The sequence below is a fragment of the Gigantopelta aegis genome, chromosome 12 (assembly GCF_016097555.1).
Source record: "Gigantopelta aegis isolate Gae_Host chromosome 12, Gae_host_genome, whole genome shotgun sequence".
NCBI classification, from domain to species: domain Eukaryota; kingdom Metazoa; phylum Mollusca; class Gastropoda; order Neomphalida; family Peltospiridae; genus Gigantopelta; species Gigantopelta aegis.
Window position 1 is genome coordinate 18054676 of NC_054710.1, and position 16067 is coordinate 18070742.

Sequence of the window (16067 nt, forward strand, 5' to 3'; positions counted from 1 at the left end):
CACCTACCTACTGGATGATATAGCTCGATGGTTGTGAATTCCCCTCTCATCACCTACCTACTGGATGATATAGCTCGATGGTTGTGAATTCCCCTCTCATCACCTACCTACTGGATGATATAGCTCGATGGTTGTGAATTCCCCTCTCATCACCTACCTACTGGATGATATAGCTCGATGGTTGTGAATTCCCCTCTCATCACCTACCTACTGGATGATATAGCTCGATGGTTGTGAATTCCCCTCTCATCACCTACCTACTGGATGATATAGCTCGATGGTTGTGAATTCCCCTCTCATCACCTACCTACTGGATGATATAGCTCGATGGTTGTGAATTCCCCTCTCATCACCTACCTACTGGATGATATAGCTCGATGGTTGTGAATTCCCCTCTCATCACCTACCTACTGGATGATATAGCTCGATGGTTGTGAATTCCCCTCTCATCACCTACCTACTGGATGATATAGCTCGATGGTTGTGAATTCCCCTCTCATCACCTACCTACTGGATGATATAGCTCGATGGTTGTGAATTCCCCTCTCATCACCTACCTACTGGATGATATAGCTCGATGGTTGTGAATTCCCCTCTCATCACCTACCTACTGGATGATATAGCTCGATGGTTGTGAATTCCCCTCTCATCACCTACCTACTGGATGATATAGCTCGATGGTTGTGAATTCCCCTCTCATCACCTACCTACTGGATGATATAGCTCGATGGTTGTGAATTCCCCTCTCATCACCTACCTACTGGATGATATAGCTCGATGGTTGTGAATTCCCCTCTCATCACCTACCTACTGGATGATATAGCTCGATGGTTGTGAATTCCCCTCTCATCACCTACCTACTGGATGATATAGCTCGATGGTTGTGAATTCCCCTCTCATCACCTACCTACTGGATGATATAGCTCGATGGTTGTGAATTCCCCTCTCATCACCTACCTACTGGATGATATAGCTCGATGGTTGTGAATTCCCCTCTCATCACCTACCTACTGGATGATATAGCTCGATGGTTGTGAATTCCCCTCTCATCACCTACCTACTGGATGATATAGCTCGATGGTTGTGAATTCCCCTCTCATCACCTACCTACTGGATGATATAGCTCGATGGTTGTGAATTCCCCTCTCATCACCTACCTACTGGATGATATAGCTCGATGGTTGTGAATTCCCCTCTCATCACCTACCTACTGGATGATATAGCTCGATGGTTGTGAATTCCCCTCTCATCACCTACCTACTGGATGATATAGCTCGATGGTTGTGAATTCCCCTCTCATCACCTACCTACTGGATGATATAGCTTGATGGTTGCATGCTACCAAAGAAGAGAGTTTCATCCATGTCAAAGTTTGAAGTGTATCATCAAATATTTACGGAGTGAAAACGGCTGTGGCTGTGATTGGTAGTAATATGTGACATTGATTATTTATGCCAGTACTATCATCCATTGGCAATAAATAAATACAGTTTTATTTGTTGTACAGTTGGTACGCAGTATACAGCAGAGGTTGAAACTAGTGCAGGGTACCCCCAAACATGGAACTGCGATTTTCAGCAAATACGATGGTTGCTAATAAAAACATTAATTAAATCTCTTAAATGATATGTGACCCCCATTTTCTTGCAGGTGTATTAAATGTGAGTGTGTTGATACGCTGCTTATATTAAGTTTATTAATCATTGTTAACATTATCGGCAAAAGGAATTGGTTTGGCCTATTAGAACCTGATGATTGCCTCTACCAAGCTTTGATCTTCTTCTCTAAGTTTCGAGACCATGTATTGCAGTTACGTTTCTTTAACATCATATAGACCTGAATTATGCAATGTGTGGAGTCTTGTTAAACAAACATTCCTTTCTTTTATAGGCTACTTATCACAGGATACCGCAAAACTCTTGAAGAGAATGATTTGTTTGAACTTCATCCTCGAGATAAAAGTAAAACCATTATTCCTGCCTTTAATAGGGTGTGGCAAAAAGAAGTTAACAGAGTCAACAGAATAAATAGAAGGTGAGTAAGTCCCTTAGATCAATGAGCTTTTGTTTGAAAGATTATTTTTCACACTTGGAAAAATTAAGTTTTTTTTTTTTTAAATCAACTTTTCTTACACACCTGTTGGTGAGAACATTAATTATTTTTGATAACACATACTTGTTAATACATATACGTGCGATAACATTTTACATACATATGACTGGCTGTACCTAGGTGATGACCAGGTCACCAATGCCATACCACCCATTGAAAACGCACAGATGAAGTCGATCACTAAATGTGACATATTCGTAAAGCTAAAATTGACTTGTCTGTGACGCACAAGTTGACTTGGGTCGTACATAGGTTTTAGTTCAAAAAGGCGTTTACATTTATTTTAAAATTGTTTCTGAAGATATGTATGAAATAGAATACTATATTCGTGTACGTTAGATACCATTTATCTTACAACTCGTTGTTTAGACACATATCAAACTCACTTTCACTGGTTAGATACATTTTAAAACAACTCATTGTAAGATAAACGGTATCTAATGGCAGCTCATAAATATATATATACTACTCAAAAGAATTTAAGGGTCAGACGATATTTTCGACATTATTTTCTGAATGTCAGTTATATTAGCTAGACCATAATGTCACGCATGATATTGTTCCATTTTGACGAAAGTGGGTCTAAGCAACCCATAAATGAATTCAAATCCACTGTCATTGACACTGTCGACTAGTTCTAATGGCGAAAACATGCTTACATACGCACGTAAATTAGGGCGAAAGCGAAAGGTCTGCTAAGTGCCCATAACTTGCTTTTTCACAAAGCGCTTCATTTGCACTCTTTGCATGTGTATTCCATATTCCCAATGCTGAATTTCCGTATAATTGGAGCTTGCGTTCGTGTACGGTGCACACTCAAAATTCGACAATGGTACGACTTCAACTGACTATCGAAGATCGAGGAAGGGCTATTGCTTGGTTTCAGGATGGTAATACGCAAAGAAATGTTGCTCTGAGACTTGGTGTCAGTCAGAGTGTCGTTGGCCGACTGTGGCAACGGTACCAAGCAACGAATTCTGTTCGAAATCGTCCACGTTCGGGAAGACCCCGAAGCACTACAAATAGAGAGGACCGCTACATCACCAATATGGCTCTACGTCAACGCACAACCACTGCACACCGATTACGTGACAATCTGCGGACTGCGACTGGAACTCGAGTGTCTGATCAAACCATACGCAATCGTCTGAGAGCCAATAATCTACGCTGCCGTCGCCAGGCTGTTCGACCACCACTCCTACCACGTCACAGAACGGCCAGACGTCACTGGTGCACGCTTCATCTGCGGTGGCAACGTGTTCAGTGGGGTCGAGTGATGTTCACTGATGAGTCCAGGTTTAGTCTCCAGTTCAACGACGGTCGGGTTCGTGTCTACAGACGTCCTGGTGAGCGCTTCGCTGACGTTAACGTTAGACAACGTCACCGGTTCGGTGGTGGCAGCGTCATGGTGGGGCGGCATCTCTATCCACCACAGGACCCCACCTCTGTGGTGGATGGCAATCTGAATGGAATCCGCTATCTGAATGAGATTATCCGGTCGTTGGTTCTCCCAGGCCTTCAGCAGATTGGCGGCGGGGCAGTTCTGCAGGATGACAATGCCAGACCCCACCGCGCCAGGGTGGTAACGGACTTTCTCAGACAACAAGGTATCGCCAGGATGGATTGGCCAGCATATTCGCCTGATTTGGCCCCAATAGAGCACACCTGGGACGAATTAGGCAGGAGAGTTCGGGATAACCATGCCCCTCCGGCCAACCTTCATCATCTGGGTCAACTTCTTATGGCAGAGTGGCAGGCCATTCCCCAAGAGTTCTTCAGACGTCTGATCAACAGCATGAGGCAACGATGTGTCGAGTGTATTCGCGCCAGGGGTGGATTCACACACTATTAAACGAATGTTCTAATGTGTAAAATCCATGTTTGACAACCTTCAACTTTGACAGCATGTCATGTGACTTTCTTGTATACAGTGACGTTTATTTGTGGGTTTTTTGTAAATATGGAACAATAAATTAAATTTTTGGTGTAGTTCACATCATCAATCTAATACACTCTGAAACTTATTTGGTTATAAATTTTTGACCCTTAAATTCTTTTGAGTAGTATATATTCTCTATATATATCGGGCGGCCCCCATAAACGATAACCCTATTGAATATGGAATTGTATAAAAAAAAGTATAGGGACTGTAACTTTGATATTTCATAACCATTTCAAATACTTATTCTCCTAAAAGTAAAATTTGATGATTTATTACAAATATTTGTGTTATAGTCCTCTTATAAAAAATTTGTTTAAATATTGGAAATAATTTCAGTTTGGTTTCATGTAAGAAGAAAAGTAAAACTGTTTTGGAACCACCCCCCCCCCCCCCCCAAAAAAAAACAACAAAAAAACAAACAACCAAAACCCACCATTTTTGTGGGCAATTTAGAAAACAGTCGGCTCAGAAATGCATAACTTGTAGTAAATTTCATAATATGCAAAACGGCATTCCCTGTGGTATGGACTATAGACATTTCACCGTTTTTGTATATATTTAGCTATTTGATCTGTTTAGATTAGAAACTAAACAACATTCACAACGAGCTGATATGGAGACTTCAGCTGACAAGGATGAGAGGACGCCACTGCTGGAAGGTTCGTCTCACTCAATCAGTTTCACTGATGGTTCTCAGGTTTGTGAAATTACTTCCTCCCCCCTTCCCCCAATACTGTCGTCTTTCCTCCCCCCCCCCCCCTTTGAGCTCCACCAGTGCTCCGTAACTGAAATAGATTACTTGTATATCAGAGGTCATGGTGGTGCTGTATGATCAAATTACTGCTACTTGTCTATGAGGTCATGGTGGTGCTGTATGATCAAATTACTGCTACTTGTCTATCAGAGGTCATGGTGGTCCTGTATGATCAAATTACTGCTACTTGTCTATCAGAGGTCATGGTGGTGCTGTATGATCAAATTACTGCTACTTGTCTATCACAGGTCATGGTGGTGATCTGTGATGAAATTACTGCTACTTGTATATCAGAGGGCATGGTGGTGATCTGTGATGAAATTACTGCTACTTGTCTATCAGAGGTCATGGTGGTGCTCTGTGATCAAATTACTGCTACTTGTCTATCAGAGGTCATGGTGGTGATCTGTGATGAAATTACTGCTACTTGTATATCAGAGGGCATGGTGGTGATCTGTGATGAAATTACTGCTACTTGTCTATCAGAGGTCATGGTGGTGCTCTGTGATCAAATTACTGCTACTTGTATATCAGAGGTCATGGTGGTGATCTGTGATGAAATTACTGCTACTTGTATATCAGAGGGCATGGTGGTGATCTGTGATGAAATTACTGCTACTTGTCTATCAGAGGTCATGGTGGTGCTCTGTGATCAAATTACTGCTACTTGTCTATCAGAGGTCATGGTGGTGCTCTGTGATCAAATTACTGCTACTTGTCTATCAGAGGTCATGGTGGTGCTGTATGATCAAATTACTGCTACTTGTCTATCAGAGGTCATGGTGGTGCTCTATGATCAAATTACTGCTACTTGTCTATTAGAGGTCATGGTGGTGCTCTGTGATCAAATTACTGCTACTTGACTATCAGAGGTCATGACATCTTCATAAATCAAGGCTAATATTCGTTCCTCATATTCAGCCTTGATACATGTCAAGAAATCGTGCCACAAAATGCTTAAATTTCATTGGATGCGATGAGATCTGATTGCAATGAATCGCAATGCTCCTTATAGATTCCCTTGTTATTGTAATCAAAGATGGCAGCGTCAGCCTCCGTGGAAACGTGACGTGTTTGTCACGATATGTTAAAAAAAAGGTTTCGGCAGTTAATTTTTGATATTGCTTTCAAGATTGTCACATGTTACCGATGCTGTGATTGGTCAGCAATGTCATCATGTAAGTAACATAATTGGTGTTACAAATTTTCTTCCAATAGAGGTCGCTAGTAGTGGATATCAGTAATCTTGACTACATGTATCAAGGCTGAATACGAGGAACGAAAATTAGCCTTGATTTATGAAGATGAGGTCATGGTGGTGCTTTATGATCAGATAACTGCTACTTGTCTAGCAGAGGTCATGGTGGTGCTGTATGATCAAATTACTGCTACTTGTCTATCAGAGGTCATGGTGGTGCTCTGTGATCAAATTACTGCTACTTGTTTATCAGAGGTCATGGTGAGTCTGATCAAATTACTGCTACTTGTCTATCAGAGGTCATGGTGGTGCTCTGTGATCAAATTACTGCTACTTGTATATCAGAGGTCATGGTGGTGCTCTGTGATCAAATTACTGCTACTTGACTATCAGAGGTCATGGTGAGTCTATGATCAAATTACTGCTACTTGTCTATCAGAGGTCATGGTGGTGCTCTATGATCAAATTACTGCTACTTGTCTATTAGAGGTCATGGTGGTGCTCTGTGATCAAATTACTGCTACTTGACTATCAGAGGTCATGGCATCTTCATAAATCAAGGCTAATATTCGTTCCTCGTATTCAGCCTTGATACATGTCAAGAAATCGTGCCACAAAATGCTTAAATTTCATTGGATGCGATGAGATCTGATTGCAATGAATCGCAATGCTCCTTATAGATTCCCTTGTTATTGTAATCAAAGATGGCAGCATCAGCGTCCGTGGAAACGTGACGTGTTTGTCACGATATGTTAAAAAAAAGGTTTCGGCAGTTAATTTTTGATATTGCTTTCAAGATTGTCACATGTTACCGATGCTGTGATTGGTCAGCAATGTCATCATGTAAGTAACATAATCGGTGTTACAAATTTTCTTCCAATAGAGGGCACTAGTAGTGGATATCAGTAATCTTGACTACATGTATCAAGGCTGAATACGAGGAACGAAAATTAGCCTTGATTTATGAAGATGAGGTCATGGTGGTGCTTTATGATCAGATAACTGCTACTTGTCTAGCAGAGGTCATGGTGGTGCTGTATGATCAAATTACTGCTACTTGTCTATCAGAGGTCATGGTGGTGCTCTGTGATCAAATTACTGCTACTTGTTTATCAGAGGTCATGGTGAGTCTGATCAAATTACTGCTACTTGTCTATCAGAGGTCATGGTGGTGCTCTGTGATCAAATTACTGCTACTGGTTTATCAGAGGTCATGGTGGTGCTCTGTGATCAAATTACTGCTACTTGTCTATCAGAGGTCATGGTGGTGCTCTGTGATCAAATTACTGCTACTTGTCTATCAGAGGTCATGGTGAGTCTATGATCAAATTACTGCTACTTGTCTGTCAGAGGTCATGGTGGTGCTGTATGATCAAATTACTGCTACTTGTCTATCAGAGGTCATGGTGGTGCTCTGTGATCAAATTACTGCTACTTGTCTGTCAGAGGTCATGGTGGTGCTCTGTGATCAAATTACTGCTACTTGTCGGTGGTGCTGTATGATCAAATTACTGCTACTTGTCTATCAGAGGTCATGGTGGTGCTCTGTGATCAAATTACTGCTACTTGTCTATCAGAGGTCATGGTGGTGCTCTGTGATCAAATTACTGCTACTTGTTTATCAGAGGTCATGGTGAGTCTATGATCAAATTACTGCTACTTGTCTATCAGAGGTCATGGTGGTGCTGTATGATCAAATTACTGCTACTTGTCTATCAGAGGTCATGGTGGTGCTGTATGATCAAATTACTGCTACTTGTATATCAGAGGTCATGGTGGTGCTGTATGATCAAATTACTGCTACTAGTCTATCAGAGGTCATGGTGGTGCTCTGTGATCAAATTACTGCTACTTGTCTATCAGAGGTCATGGTGGTGCTCTGTGATCAAATTACTGCTACTTGTCTATCAGAGGTCATGGTGGTGCTCTGTGATCAAATTACTGCTACTAGTCTATCAGAGGTCATGGTGGTGCTCTATGGTCAAATTACTGCTACTTGTATATCAGAGGTCATGGTGGTGCTCTATGGTCAAATTACTGCTACTTGTATATCAAAGGTCATGGTGGTGCTCTATGATCAAATTACTGCTACTTGTCTATCAGAGGTCATGGTGGTGCTCTGTGATCAAATTACTGCTACTTGTCTATCAGAGGTCATGGTGAGTCTATGATCAAATTACTGCTACTTGTCTGTCAGAGGTCATGGTGGTGCTGTATGATCAAATTACTGCTACTTGTCTATCAGAGGTCATGGTGGTGCTCTGTGATCAAATTACTGCTACTTGTCTGTCAGAGGTCATGGTGGTGCTCTGTGATCAAATTACTGCTACTTGTCTGTCAGAGGTCATGGTGGTGCTGTATGATCAAATTACTGCTACTTGTCTATCAGAGGTCATGGTGGTGCTCTGTGATCAAATTACTGCTACTTGTCTATCAGAGGTCATGGTGGTGCTCTGTGATCAAATTACTGCTACTTGTTTATCAGAGGTCATGGTGAGTCTATGATCAAATTACTGCTACTTGTCTATCAGAGGTCATGGTGGTGCTGTATGATCAAATTACTGCTACTTGTCTATCAGAGGTCATGGTGGTGCTGTATGATCAAATTACTGCTACTTGTATATCAGAGGTCATGGTGGTGCTGTATGATCAAATTACTGCTACTAGTCTATCAGAGGTCATGGTGGTGCTCTGTGATCAAATTACTGCTACTAGTCTATCAGAGGTCATGGTGGTGCTCTGTGATCAAATTACTGCTACTTGTCTATCAGAGGTCATGGTGGTGCTCTGTGATCAAATTACTGCTACTAGTCTATCAGAGGTCATGGTGGTGCTCTATGGTCAAATTACTGCTACTTGTATATCAAAGGTCATGGTGGTGCTCTATGATCAAATTACTGCTACTTGTATATCAGAGGTCATGGTGGTGCTCTATGGTCAAATTACTGCTTGATTTAGCCCGATCAGGTCCATGAGTGAATCATTTGTACTAAGTTTTATTGAAATGTGCCAGGTGGAACTTGAGAAGTTAAAAATGTCTTGTTCATTTTGTACTCAAGTTCTGTCATGTAGATTTCAACCAAACCTGGTTTAAATGATCCTCTCATGACCATGACCATCACATCTTCATTTGAGCCATCACATGGGAAAACTTAACTTTGCAAAAAATAAAGTTTGTCTTATTTTTTGGTAAATAACAGGTAATAACTTTACAAAACTAAATCTCAGGTACATGTATTTCGGCTCTATCTTAATTATATCTTTTAAAAATACAGCATTAATGACATCACGTTTTCAAAATCAAAGTAGACGAAATGAACTTTCAAGAATTGATCTACTACATTGTATACTTCCGCATGTTAATCTCTAGACCAGCTTATGCAATGATATCATGACTTATAATAAAGGTATATAAATGAAACATTTCTGTTACCGTACTCCAATGTGTGTGCAGACGACAGTAAATTTGTTTGCAAATGATGGTAAAATAAATAACTAAAAATGTAGTATTGTTACAAATATATATATATGTACATGTGTATATATATATATATATATATATTTTTTTGCGGAGGGGGGGGGGGGTTGTAGGAAATGATTTAGTTTTCAGTATTTATATTATAAACTGAAATAGGAGTAGAAATAGTGGTGTTGATTGTAGTCGACAGAATAGGTAGGTCTAACCGAGTGGGTAGACCCATGCAACCCAATACGATCCTAATTTGATGTTTGGTCTAACTTCTGGAAAAGTTGCTGAACTTTATGTTATGTATAATCATGTACGTTATTAAAACGTGTGTTACTTGCATACCATATTGATATATATATAGGACTTTGCCCTATGCTTGTAAATGTGTATCAAAGTACTGATGGTATCACTGACGATCTCGACCAATATGTTCTCAGGTACAAAATACAAAATAGTAACCAAACACTATTGTACATACAGATATATGTTTATTTCAAACTGATCATCATGTAAAGAAGAAGATGTCATCTTCTAAATTCTTCAAAACAAACAACGCAAACAGCATGTCAAGTTTTACTTCCACATTTACATGTGACGTCAAACTTTGAGCCGCGTTTACTCGGTTTCTGACATCATGCTAAGTTGTAGGTTTTCGCGTGTGATGGCTCATTTATTCCCTAACTGTATAGCAGGTGGAATTGGAATTCACGATATTGAGGCATATGCTGTGTTAAAAGTGTAGGCCCTATATAATATATACTATGAATATCTTCATTTGTTCATTTGTTACGTTAATGTCAAATACAAAAATTGCAAGCTTATTAAATAGCTAGTAACAACCTTTGCGGCAACCGCGTAACTACCACGTTTTGAGCTAGTATTTGGAACCTTTTTACAACCATGCGACTAGCTTGTTGCAAGCTTTTCTTGCATGCTTGCAACTAGGTAGTAGCAAGCTTGCCACACGCTTGTGAATACCTTGCAGCAAGCTTGTGCAAGCATGCAGCAAGCTTGCAAAATGAAAACATGCTTGTGGGAAGCTAGCGAGTTGAAGATATGCATGCAGCAAGCATGTAGCTAGCTTGCGCAAGCATGCAGCAATTATTTAAGCTTGCAAAATGAAAATATGCTTGCGGGAAGCTTGCAGAATTACTGACTACCTTACGCGAGCTGTGTTAGCTTGCAAATAGCTTGCATTGCTTGTACAACCTTTGTACAACCTTGTTACAAGGTTGTAACTACCTTGCGACAACCTTGCCGCAAGCATGCATTTTTGTTTGTAAAAACCATCTATGATAAATCATTGCTATTGTTCACTTTGAAATACCAGGTGAGTGACTTAGGCCCACTTGTTTAGAATTTATTCTTTAGATTTTTTAAATTTATATTTGATATTTTTAAAGAGACACAATGCTAATGTCTTTAATTTTGTTTCACCTTTTTTATGAAGCAGAAAAAACCATTGAAGTTAAAGAAGCCGTCCCTGTTCCGAGTGTTGTTTAAACTGTACGGGTGGACACTGCTTTTATCACACGTGTGGAAAATCTTCTATGATTTGCTGCAGTTTGTCAACCCACTGCTTCTCAAGTAAGAACTGTGTGCATAAAGATATCCTTAAAAGCAATATCCTGCCCATGTCTAAGAAGGTTCCTTGTCATCAGGGCTGGGAATTCTCCTCGGATCCGCGGTTTTTCTCTTATGGAACATTGCATTTCCTCGCATTTTTATTGGCCTTTCCTCCAAAATGTGTCAGATGGCACAGATTTAATCTAGGATTTCAAGAATTTCCGGGACCGCTCTAGATTTCCTCTCCTTGTTTTTTTACAGTTCACCAATTCCCACCCCTGTATCATACATGTACTTGTTTTTCAACCGTACTGGGGGCCTTTCTTTCATTTTTCAGTATAATATTTAACCCTTTTGAGACTGGGTTATTTTTCATATGAGCTTGCCCAAACAGTTTATTTTTGGATTTTAAACTCTATACTGGTACTTGCATGTATTTCATAGTTTTTATTGTGTATAGTGTTTCAGAGCAGTTAGAATAATTTATCAGTCGTAAAGTTACAGTTACTGTCAAACCTTTGACTATTTATAGTTTTATCATGTACTGTTACAGATCAAGTTTGACTTTCTTGGCAGGGTTATGGCCCCTTACATTTAGGAGATATGAAAATTTGTGCCCGCTAGGTGACATGTATTGCTTTAGCAGTACTCTCAAAATGCTTGCTAATCATCGGCTATTGGATGTCAAACATTTGGTAATTTTGACATATAGTCTTAGAGAGGAAACCTGCTACATTTTTTCATTAGTAGAAAGCGATCTTTTATATGCACCATCCCACAGACAAGACAGCACATACCATGGTGTTTGATATACCAGTCGTGGTGCACTGGCTGGAACAAGAAAAGAGTCCAATGGACTCATCAGGCAGGCACTTTACCACTGGGCTACATCCCTCCCCTCCATTTTTGAGGCTGTGGTATGTGCTATCCTGTTTTTGGGATGGTGCATATAAAAGATCCCTTGCTGCTAATCAAAAAGAGTAGCCCATGAAGTGGTGACAGCAGGTTTTCTCCCTCAATATGTGTGTGGTCCTTAATCATATGTCCAACACCATATAACCATAAATAAAATGTGTTGAGTACGTCATTAAATAAACCATTTCCTTCCTTTTTTGAGACGATTTTGGTTTACAGAGGGTTCGGTTTTTAGCAGTTTCACTTTGTGCAAGTGGTGTGTGTGTCTGTGTTGTCTGTGTGTGTGTCTGTGTCTGTGTTGTGTGTGTGTGTCTGTGTGTGTGTGTGTCTGTATGTGTGTGTGTGTGTGTGTGTCGTGTGTGTGTCTGTGTGTGTCGTGTGTGTGTGTGTGTCATGTGTGTGTGTGTGTGTGTGTGTGTGTGTGTGACAGACATTTAATCAGGGCTCAAAACGGCCTGTGGCCAGGTCGCCAAATGCGACCAATATCCTGTTTGGGCGACTTAAATATTAAAAAATAATGGAGTTCGTCACCAAAATAATATTATCTTCTTTAGAGCTATAACATATGAGCCACTATTAATATTTGTATTTCACATAATTAAAATCTTGCTCGTGGCTCGCTTACCATAATTTGCCAATATGCATTATTATATTTTGGGCCATCATATTTTTTGGTGAGTTTCGAACCTTGTTAATACCTCCCCCATCGCACCCCTTCAGTGACTGACATCTTCCTACGTGTATATCTATGTATTAAAGCATGCCCCATTGCACATGGTGGTTCGCAATGTGCTGAGGTGTCATTAAACAAACCTTTCTCTATTGATGGGGGAAATGTTCTTCTTTCTTTCAGTGCCTTGATTGCCTATGTTCAGATACACGGCAGCAAGTTTGAATGGAAGGGTTACGTCTATGCTGGTGGCTTTTTTGTCGTGGCCTTTCTACAGTCGTGTTTTTACCAGTACCATTTCCACATAAGTATGACTCTGGGTATGAGAATTCGGTCAGCAGTCATTTCAGCGGTCTATAAGAAGGTAAAGTATATCTTCCAATAACAGGCTCCGAATATGGGGATTGTTTTTAACCCTTTGACATGGAGAACAACATTTACGTCGCTTATCTCTTTACGGGGAAAGCGACATCTGTGTCGTTTTAGCAGTCCTGTAAATCAAACGTGTTTTGTTTTGACTATGAATTGCATTCTCAGTGTGTTTTTATCAGTCATTAATTTAACAGGCTATATGATTCTATTAACAAGAAAGGTAACTCTTACTTACTGTGATCATTTGTTTACTTTACGACACTATGTTTCCATCATTCTACCCTCAAAATTAGTTGTAATCCATGTAAAAATACATAGTGATTAATTTGCAACCCTATATATCTGTTTAATAGTAATGCTAATATGATTAAATTATTTTTCCAAGATTCGGGCAGTTTCGTTTATTTCGGGCAAAATGGGAGCCCATATGCCTATATTCTGTAAGTTATGCTAGTTTTGAATGTTGAGTTGTTTTTCTTTAAAGGCTTTGACAATTAGCAATGAGGCAAGGAAAAGCTCTACGGTTGGGGAAATCGTCAATCTGATGTCAGTGGATTGTCTGCGGTTACAAGACGTCACAGGCTATCTCTACATCGTGTGGTCTGCCCCACTTCAGGTTTGTGTTGTTATAGTAACATGGACTTTCTCTACATAGTGTGGTCTGCCTCCCTTCAGGTTTGTGTTGTTATAGTAACATGGACCAGGGGTAGAATTAAAAAAAAATCAGGGCACGGCCATTTTGGCTTTGGGTTTGAGGGAATTTTTGGGGCACCAAGGCCAGTGGGCAGGGCACCAAGGGCAACATTTCTTTCAAGGGTAGGGCACCAAGGCCACTTTCTGTAAAGTTTTCACTGATGCAAGTGAGAGATGAGGTTCCATTCCACAGGACACAATGAATGAAATAAAGTAAGTGATGATTTTTCTCTCAACAAACGAGTAATTTTAAGACTAAAACTGAAAGTGAAACAGAAGAAAAACGGTAGTAAATCGTTGATTTTATCAAAATTTGAAAACTAATTGTAATAGGTTTTTCAAATTTTGATTCAAACTGGCAATTCACTACAGTTTATCTTCATTTTTCCCATTTTTATAACCAGATTTACTCTTTATATTTTGAAAAAACCCTTGAAATACACAGCAATACAGCCAGTTTACAGTGTTTTGCCAGCCAAATGGCTTCAGTCGATCACTTGACTCTATGCGTGACGTCACCGTGAAACGTCCTATAAAAAAAGTGCGTCTCTCCCATTATCGCTTTTAGATCTTGGCTTTGTAATTCCCTTGTAGCCGGTATTGTTTTTATTTTGGAGCCAATCAATTGCTCAATCAAAAACTCCCTCTTTTAGGGAAATACTTTATTTTATAATTTATACCCTTTTGACCTGAGCACAGAAAAAAATATTTAGTCCTGACATATAAATATTTATATTTCAAAATTTTAATAATAAAAAGTCCATTAATTCAATAAATGATTATTATTAAAGTAATAGCAGTCTATTTCGCCTTTTCTCTCCCCCCCCCCCCCCCGTCCTGGGTAGGGTCTGGCCCAGGAGGGGTGTGCTTGAACACCCTTTGGTTGATTTAAACACGCTGCTAGCCCCTGTGAATGCAACACTAACAGCATGCATGATCGTCGCTAAGCAGCGGCGCAAACAAGTTGAACTATGCCGCCCACCGCTGCTAAACTTCACTCATGGAAAGTATTGTGTACCTGAAGAAGCTAGATACTTTCATGCATCTTGCTGCAGCAAAGCTGAGCTCATGTTCTTTGATTTTCTTTAATACGGTCTTTACGCGGCATTGCAAAACAAAACAATATTATATAATCATGGAGGAATGGCTAATCAACATAATACTGACCTTGACCTGGCGTGATCTTCCCTGCGCAGAACAGTCTTTATAGAGCGACTGCGCAGTTACTTCTCGGCGACCACGTGGTTCTCGGATCTGTGGCTTGTAAACAATAACAATATGGCTGCGCCCATCGAAATTGCGTGTCTGAGAGTCGGCAATAATTTCTTTGGATTTCTGTTCTTATGGACGAATACATGGCAAGTGACAAATGCTGCAAAGTTCAATTTAGTTGGTACCAGGCATGAGAAGGGCACTAGGGCATACAAGGAAGGCAACCACGGCTACTTATGGCCGTGGACACAGTCCAATTTATCGGGGCACCGCGTCCAGTAACAAGGGCACCTACGGCAATAGCCGTAGTGCTGTGGGCCAAAATCGATCCCTGATGGACTTTCTCTACATTGTGTGGTCTGCCCCCCTTCAGGTTTGTGTTGTTATAGTAACATGGACTTTCTCTACATCGTGTGGTCTGCCCCACTTCAGGTTTGTGTTGTTATAGTAACATGGACTTTCTCTACATAGTGTGGTCTGCCTCCCTTCAGGTTTGTTTATGTTATAGTAGCATGGACTTTCTCTACATCGGTGTGGTCTGCCCCACTTCAGGTTTGTGTTGTTATAGTAACATGGACTTTCTCTACATTGTGTGGTCTGCCCCCTTCAGGTTTGTGTTATCTCTACATCGTGCAGACCTGTCAACCCTCCAGGATTCCGCGGGAGTCTCCCGGTATTTGATTAAATCTCCTTTTACCTGTGCGGGAGACAGTTTCTCCTGTTAAATGACATTTTTGTAAGCATAAAAAAAAAATCGATCCTCTTTTGTCAAAATAACATAAGGGAAGTAACTCTACCTTTTTTTTCTCATTCGGAAAATGTTGACTACTTTCGGTTTCTGAGAATGTAACAGGCCGAATTGTCCCGACTGTTTAACCTTTGCCGAAGTGAGAATTGTGGGATAGCCTATTTATATTGTTAAAAAAGAACATGGAGTTTATAAAATGACGTGTTATTATAATGTTTGTTGTCATCGTAATGGCTACAATGCGTGTTGCCACTAATTGAACAGGCTGTGTATTGACATTCAGTGTTGCATAAAAAAAAACAAAAAAAACAATCCAATTTAGTTCTAATGACACCTCTGAATTGTAAAATGTCTTCCCACTGGATTACATAATGCAACTATGACGAATCTGAACTGCCAGACTCCGAGTTGACAGC

At 40.2% G+C, this 16067-nt stretch overlaps 1 protein-coding gene across 2 annotated transcripts in view; it reads left to right on the forward strand.

Moving 5' to 3' along the window:
- Positions 1-16067, forward strand: part of LOC121386640 (multidrug resistance-associated protein 1-like) — a 111745-nt gene that overhangs the window by 25308 nt on the left and 70370 nt on the right. Inside the window, exons 7-11 of one of the 2 annotated variants that reach the window (XM_041517610.1) lie at positions 1891-2034; positions 4634-4751; positions 10926-11062; positions 12810-12990; positions 13483-13614. In XM_041517610.1, the coding sequence (XP_041373544.1) occupies positions 1891-2034; positions 4634-4751; positions 10926-11062; positions 12810-12990; positions 13483-13614 (712 nt within the window). The remainder of the gene's footprint in view (positions 1-1890; positions 2035-4633; positions 4752-10925; positions 11063-12809; positions 12991-13482; positions 13615-16067) is intronic. The other variant, XM_041517611.1, reaches the window with a different exon arrangement.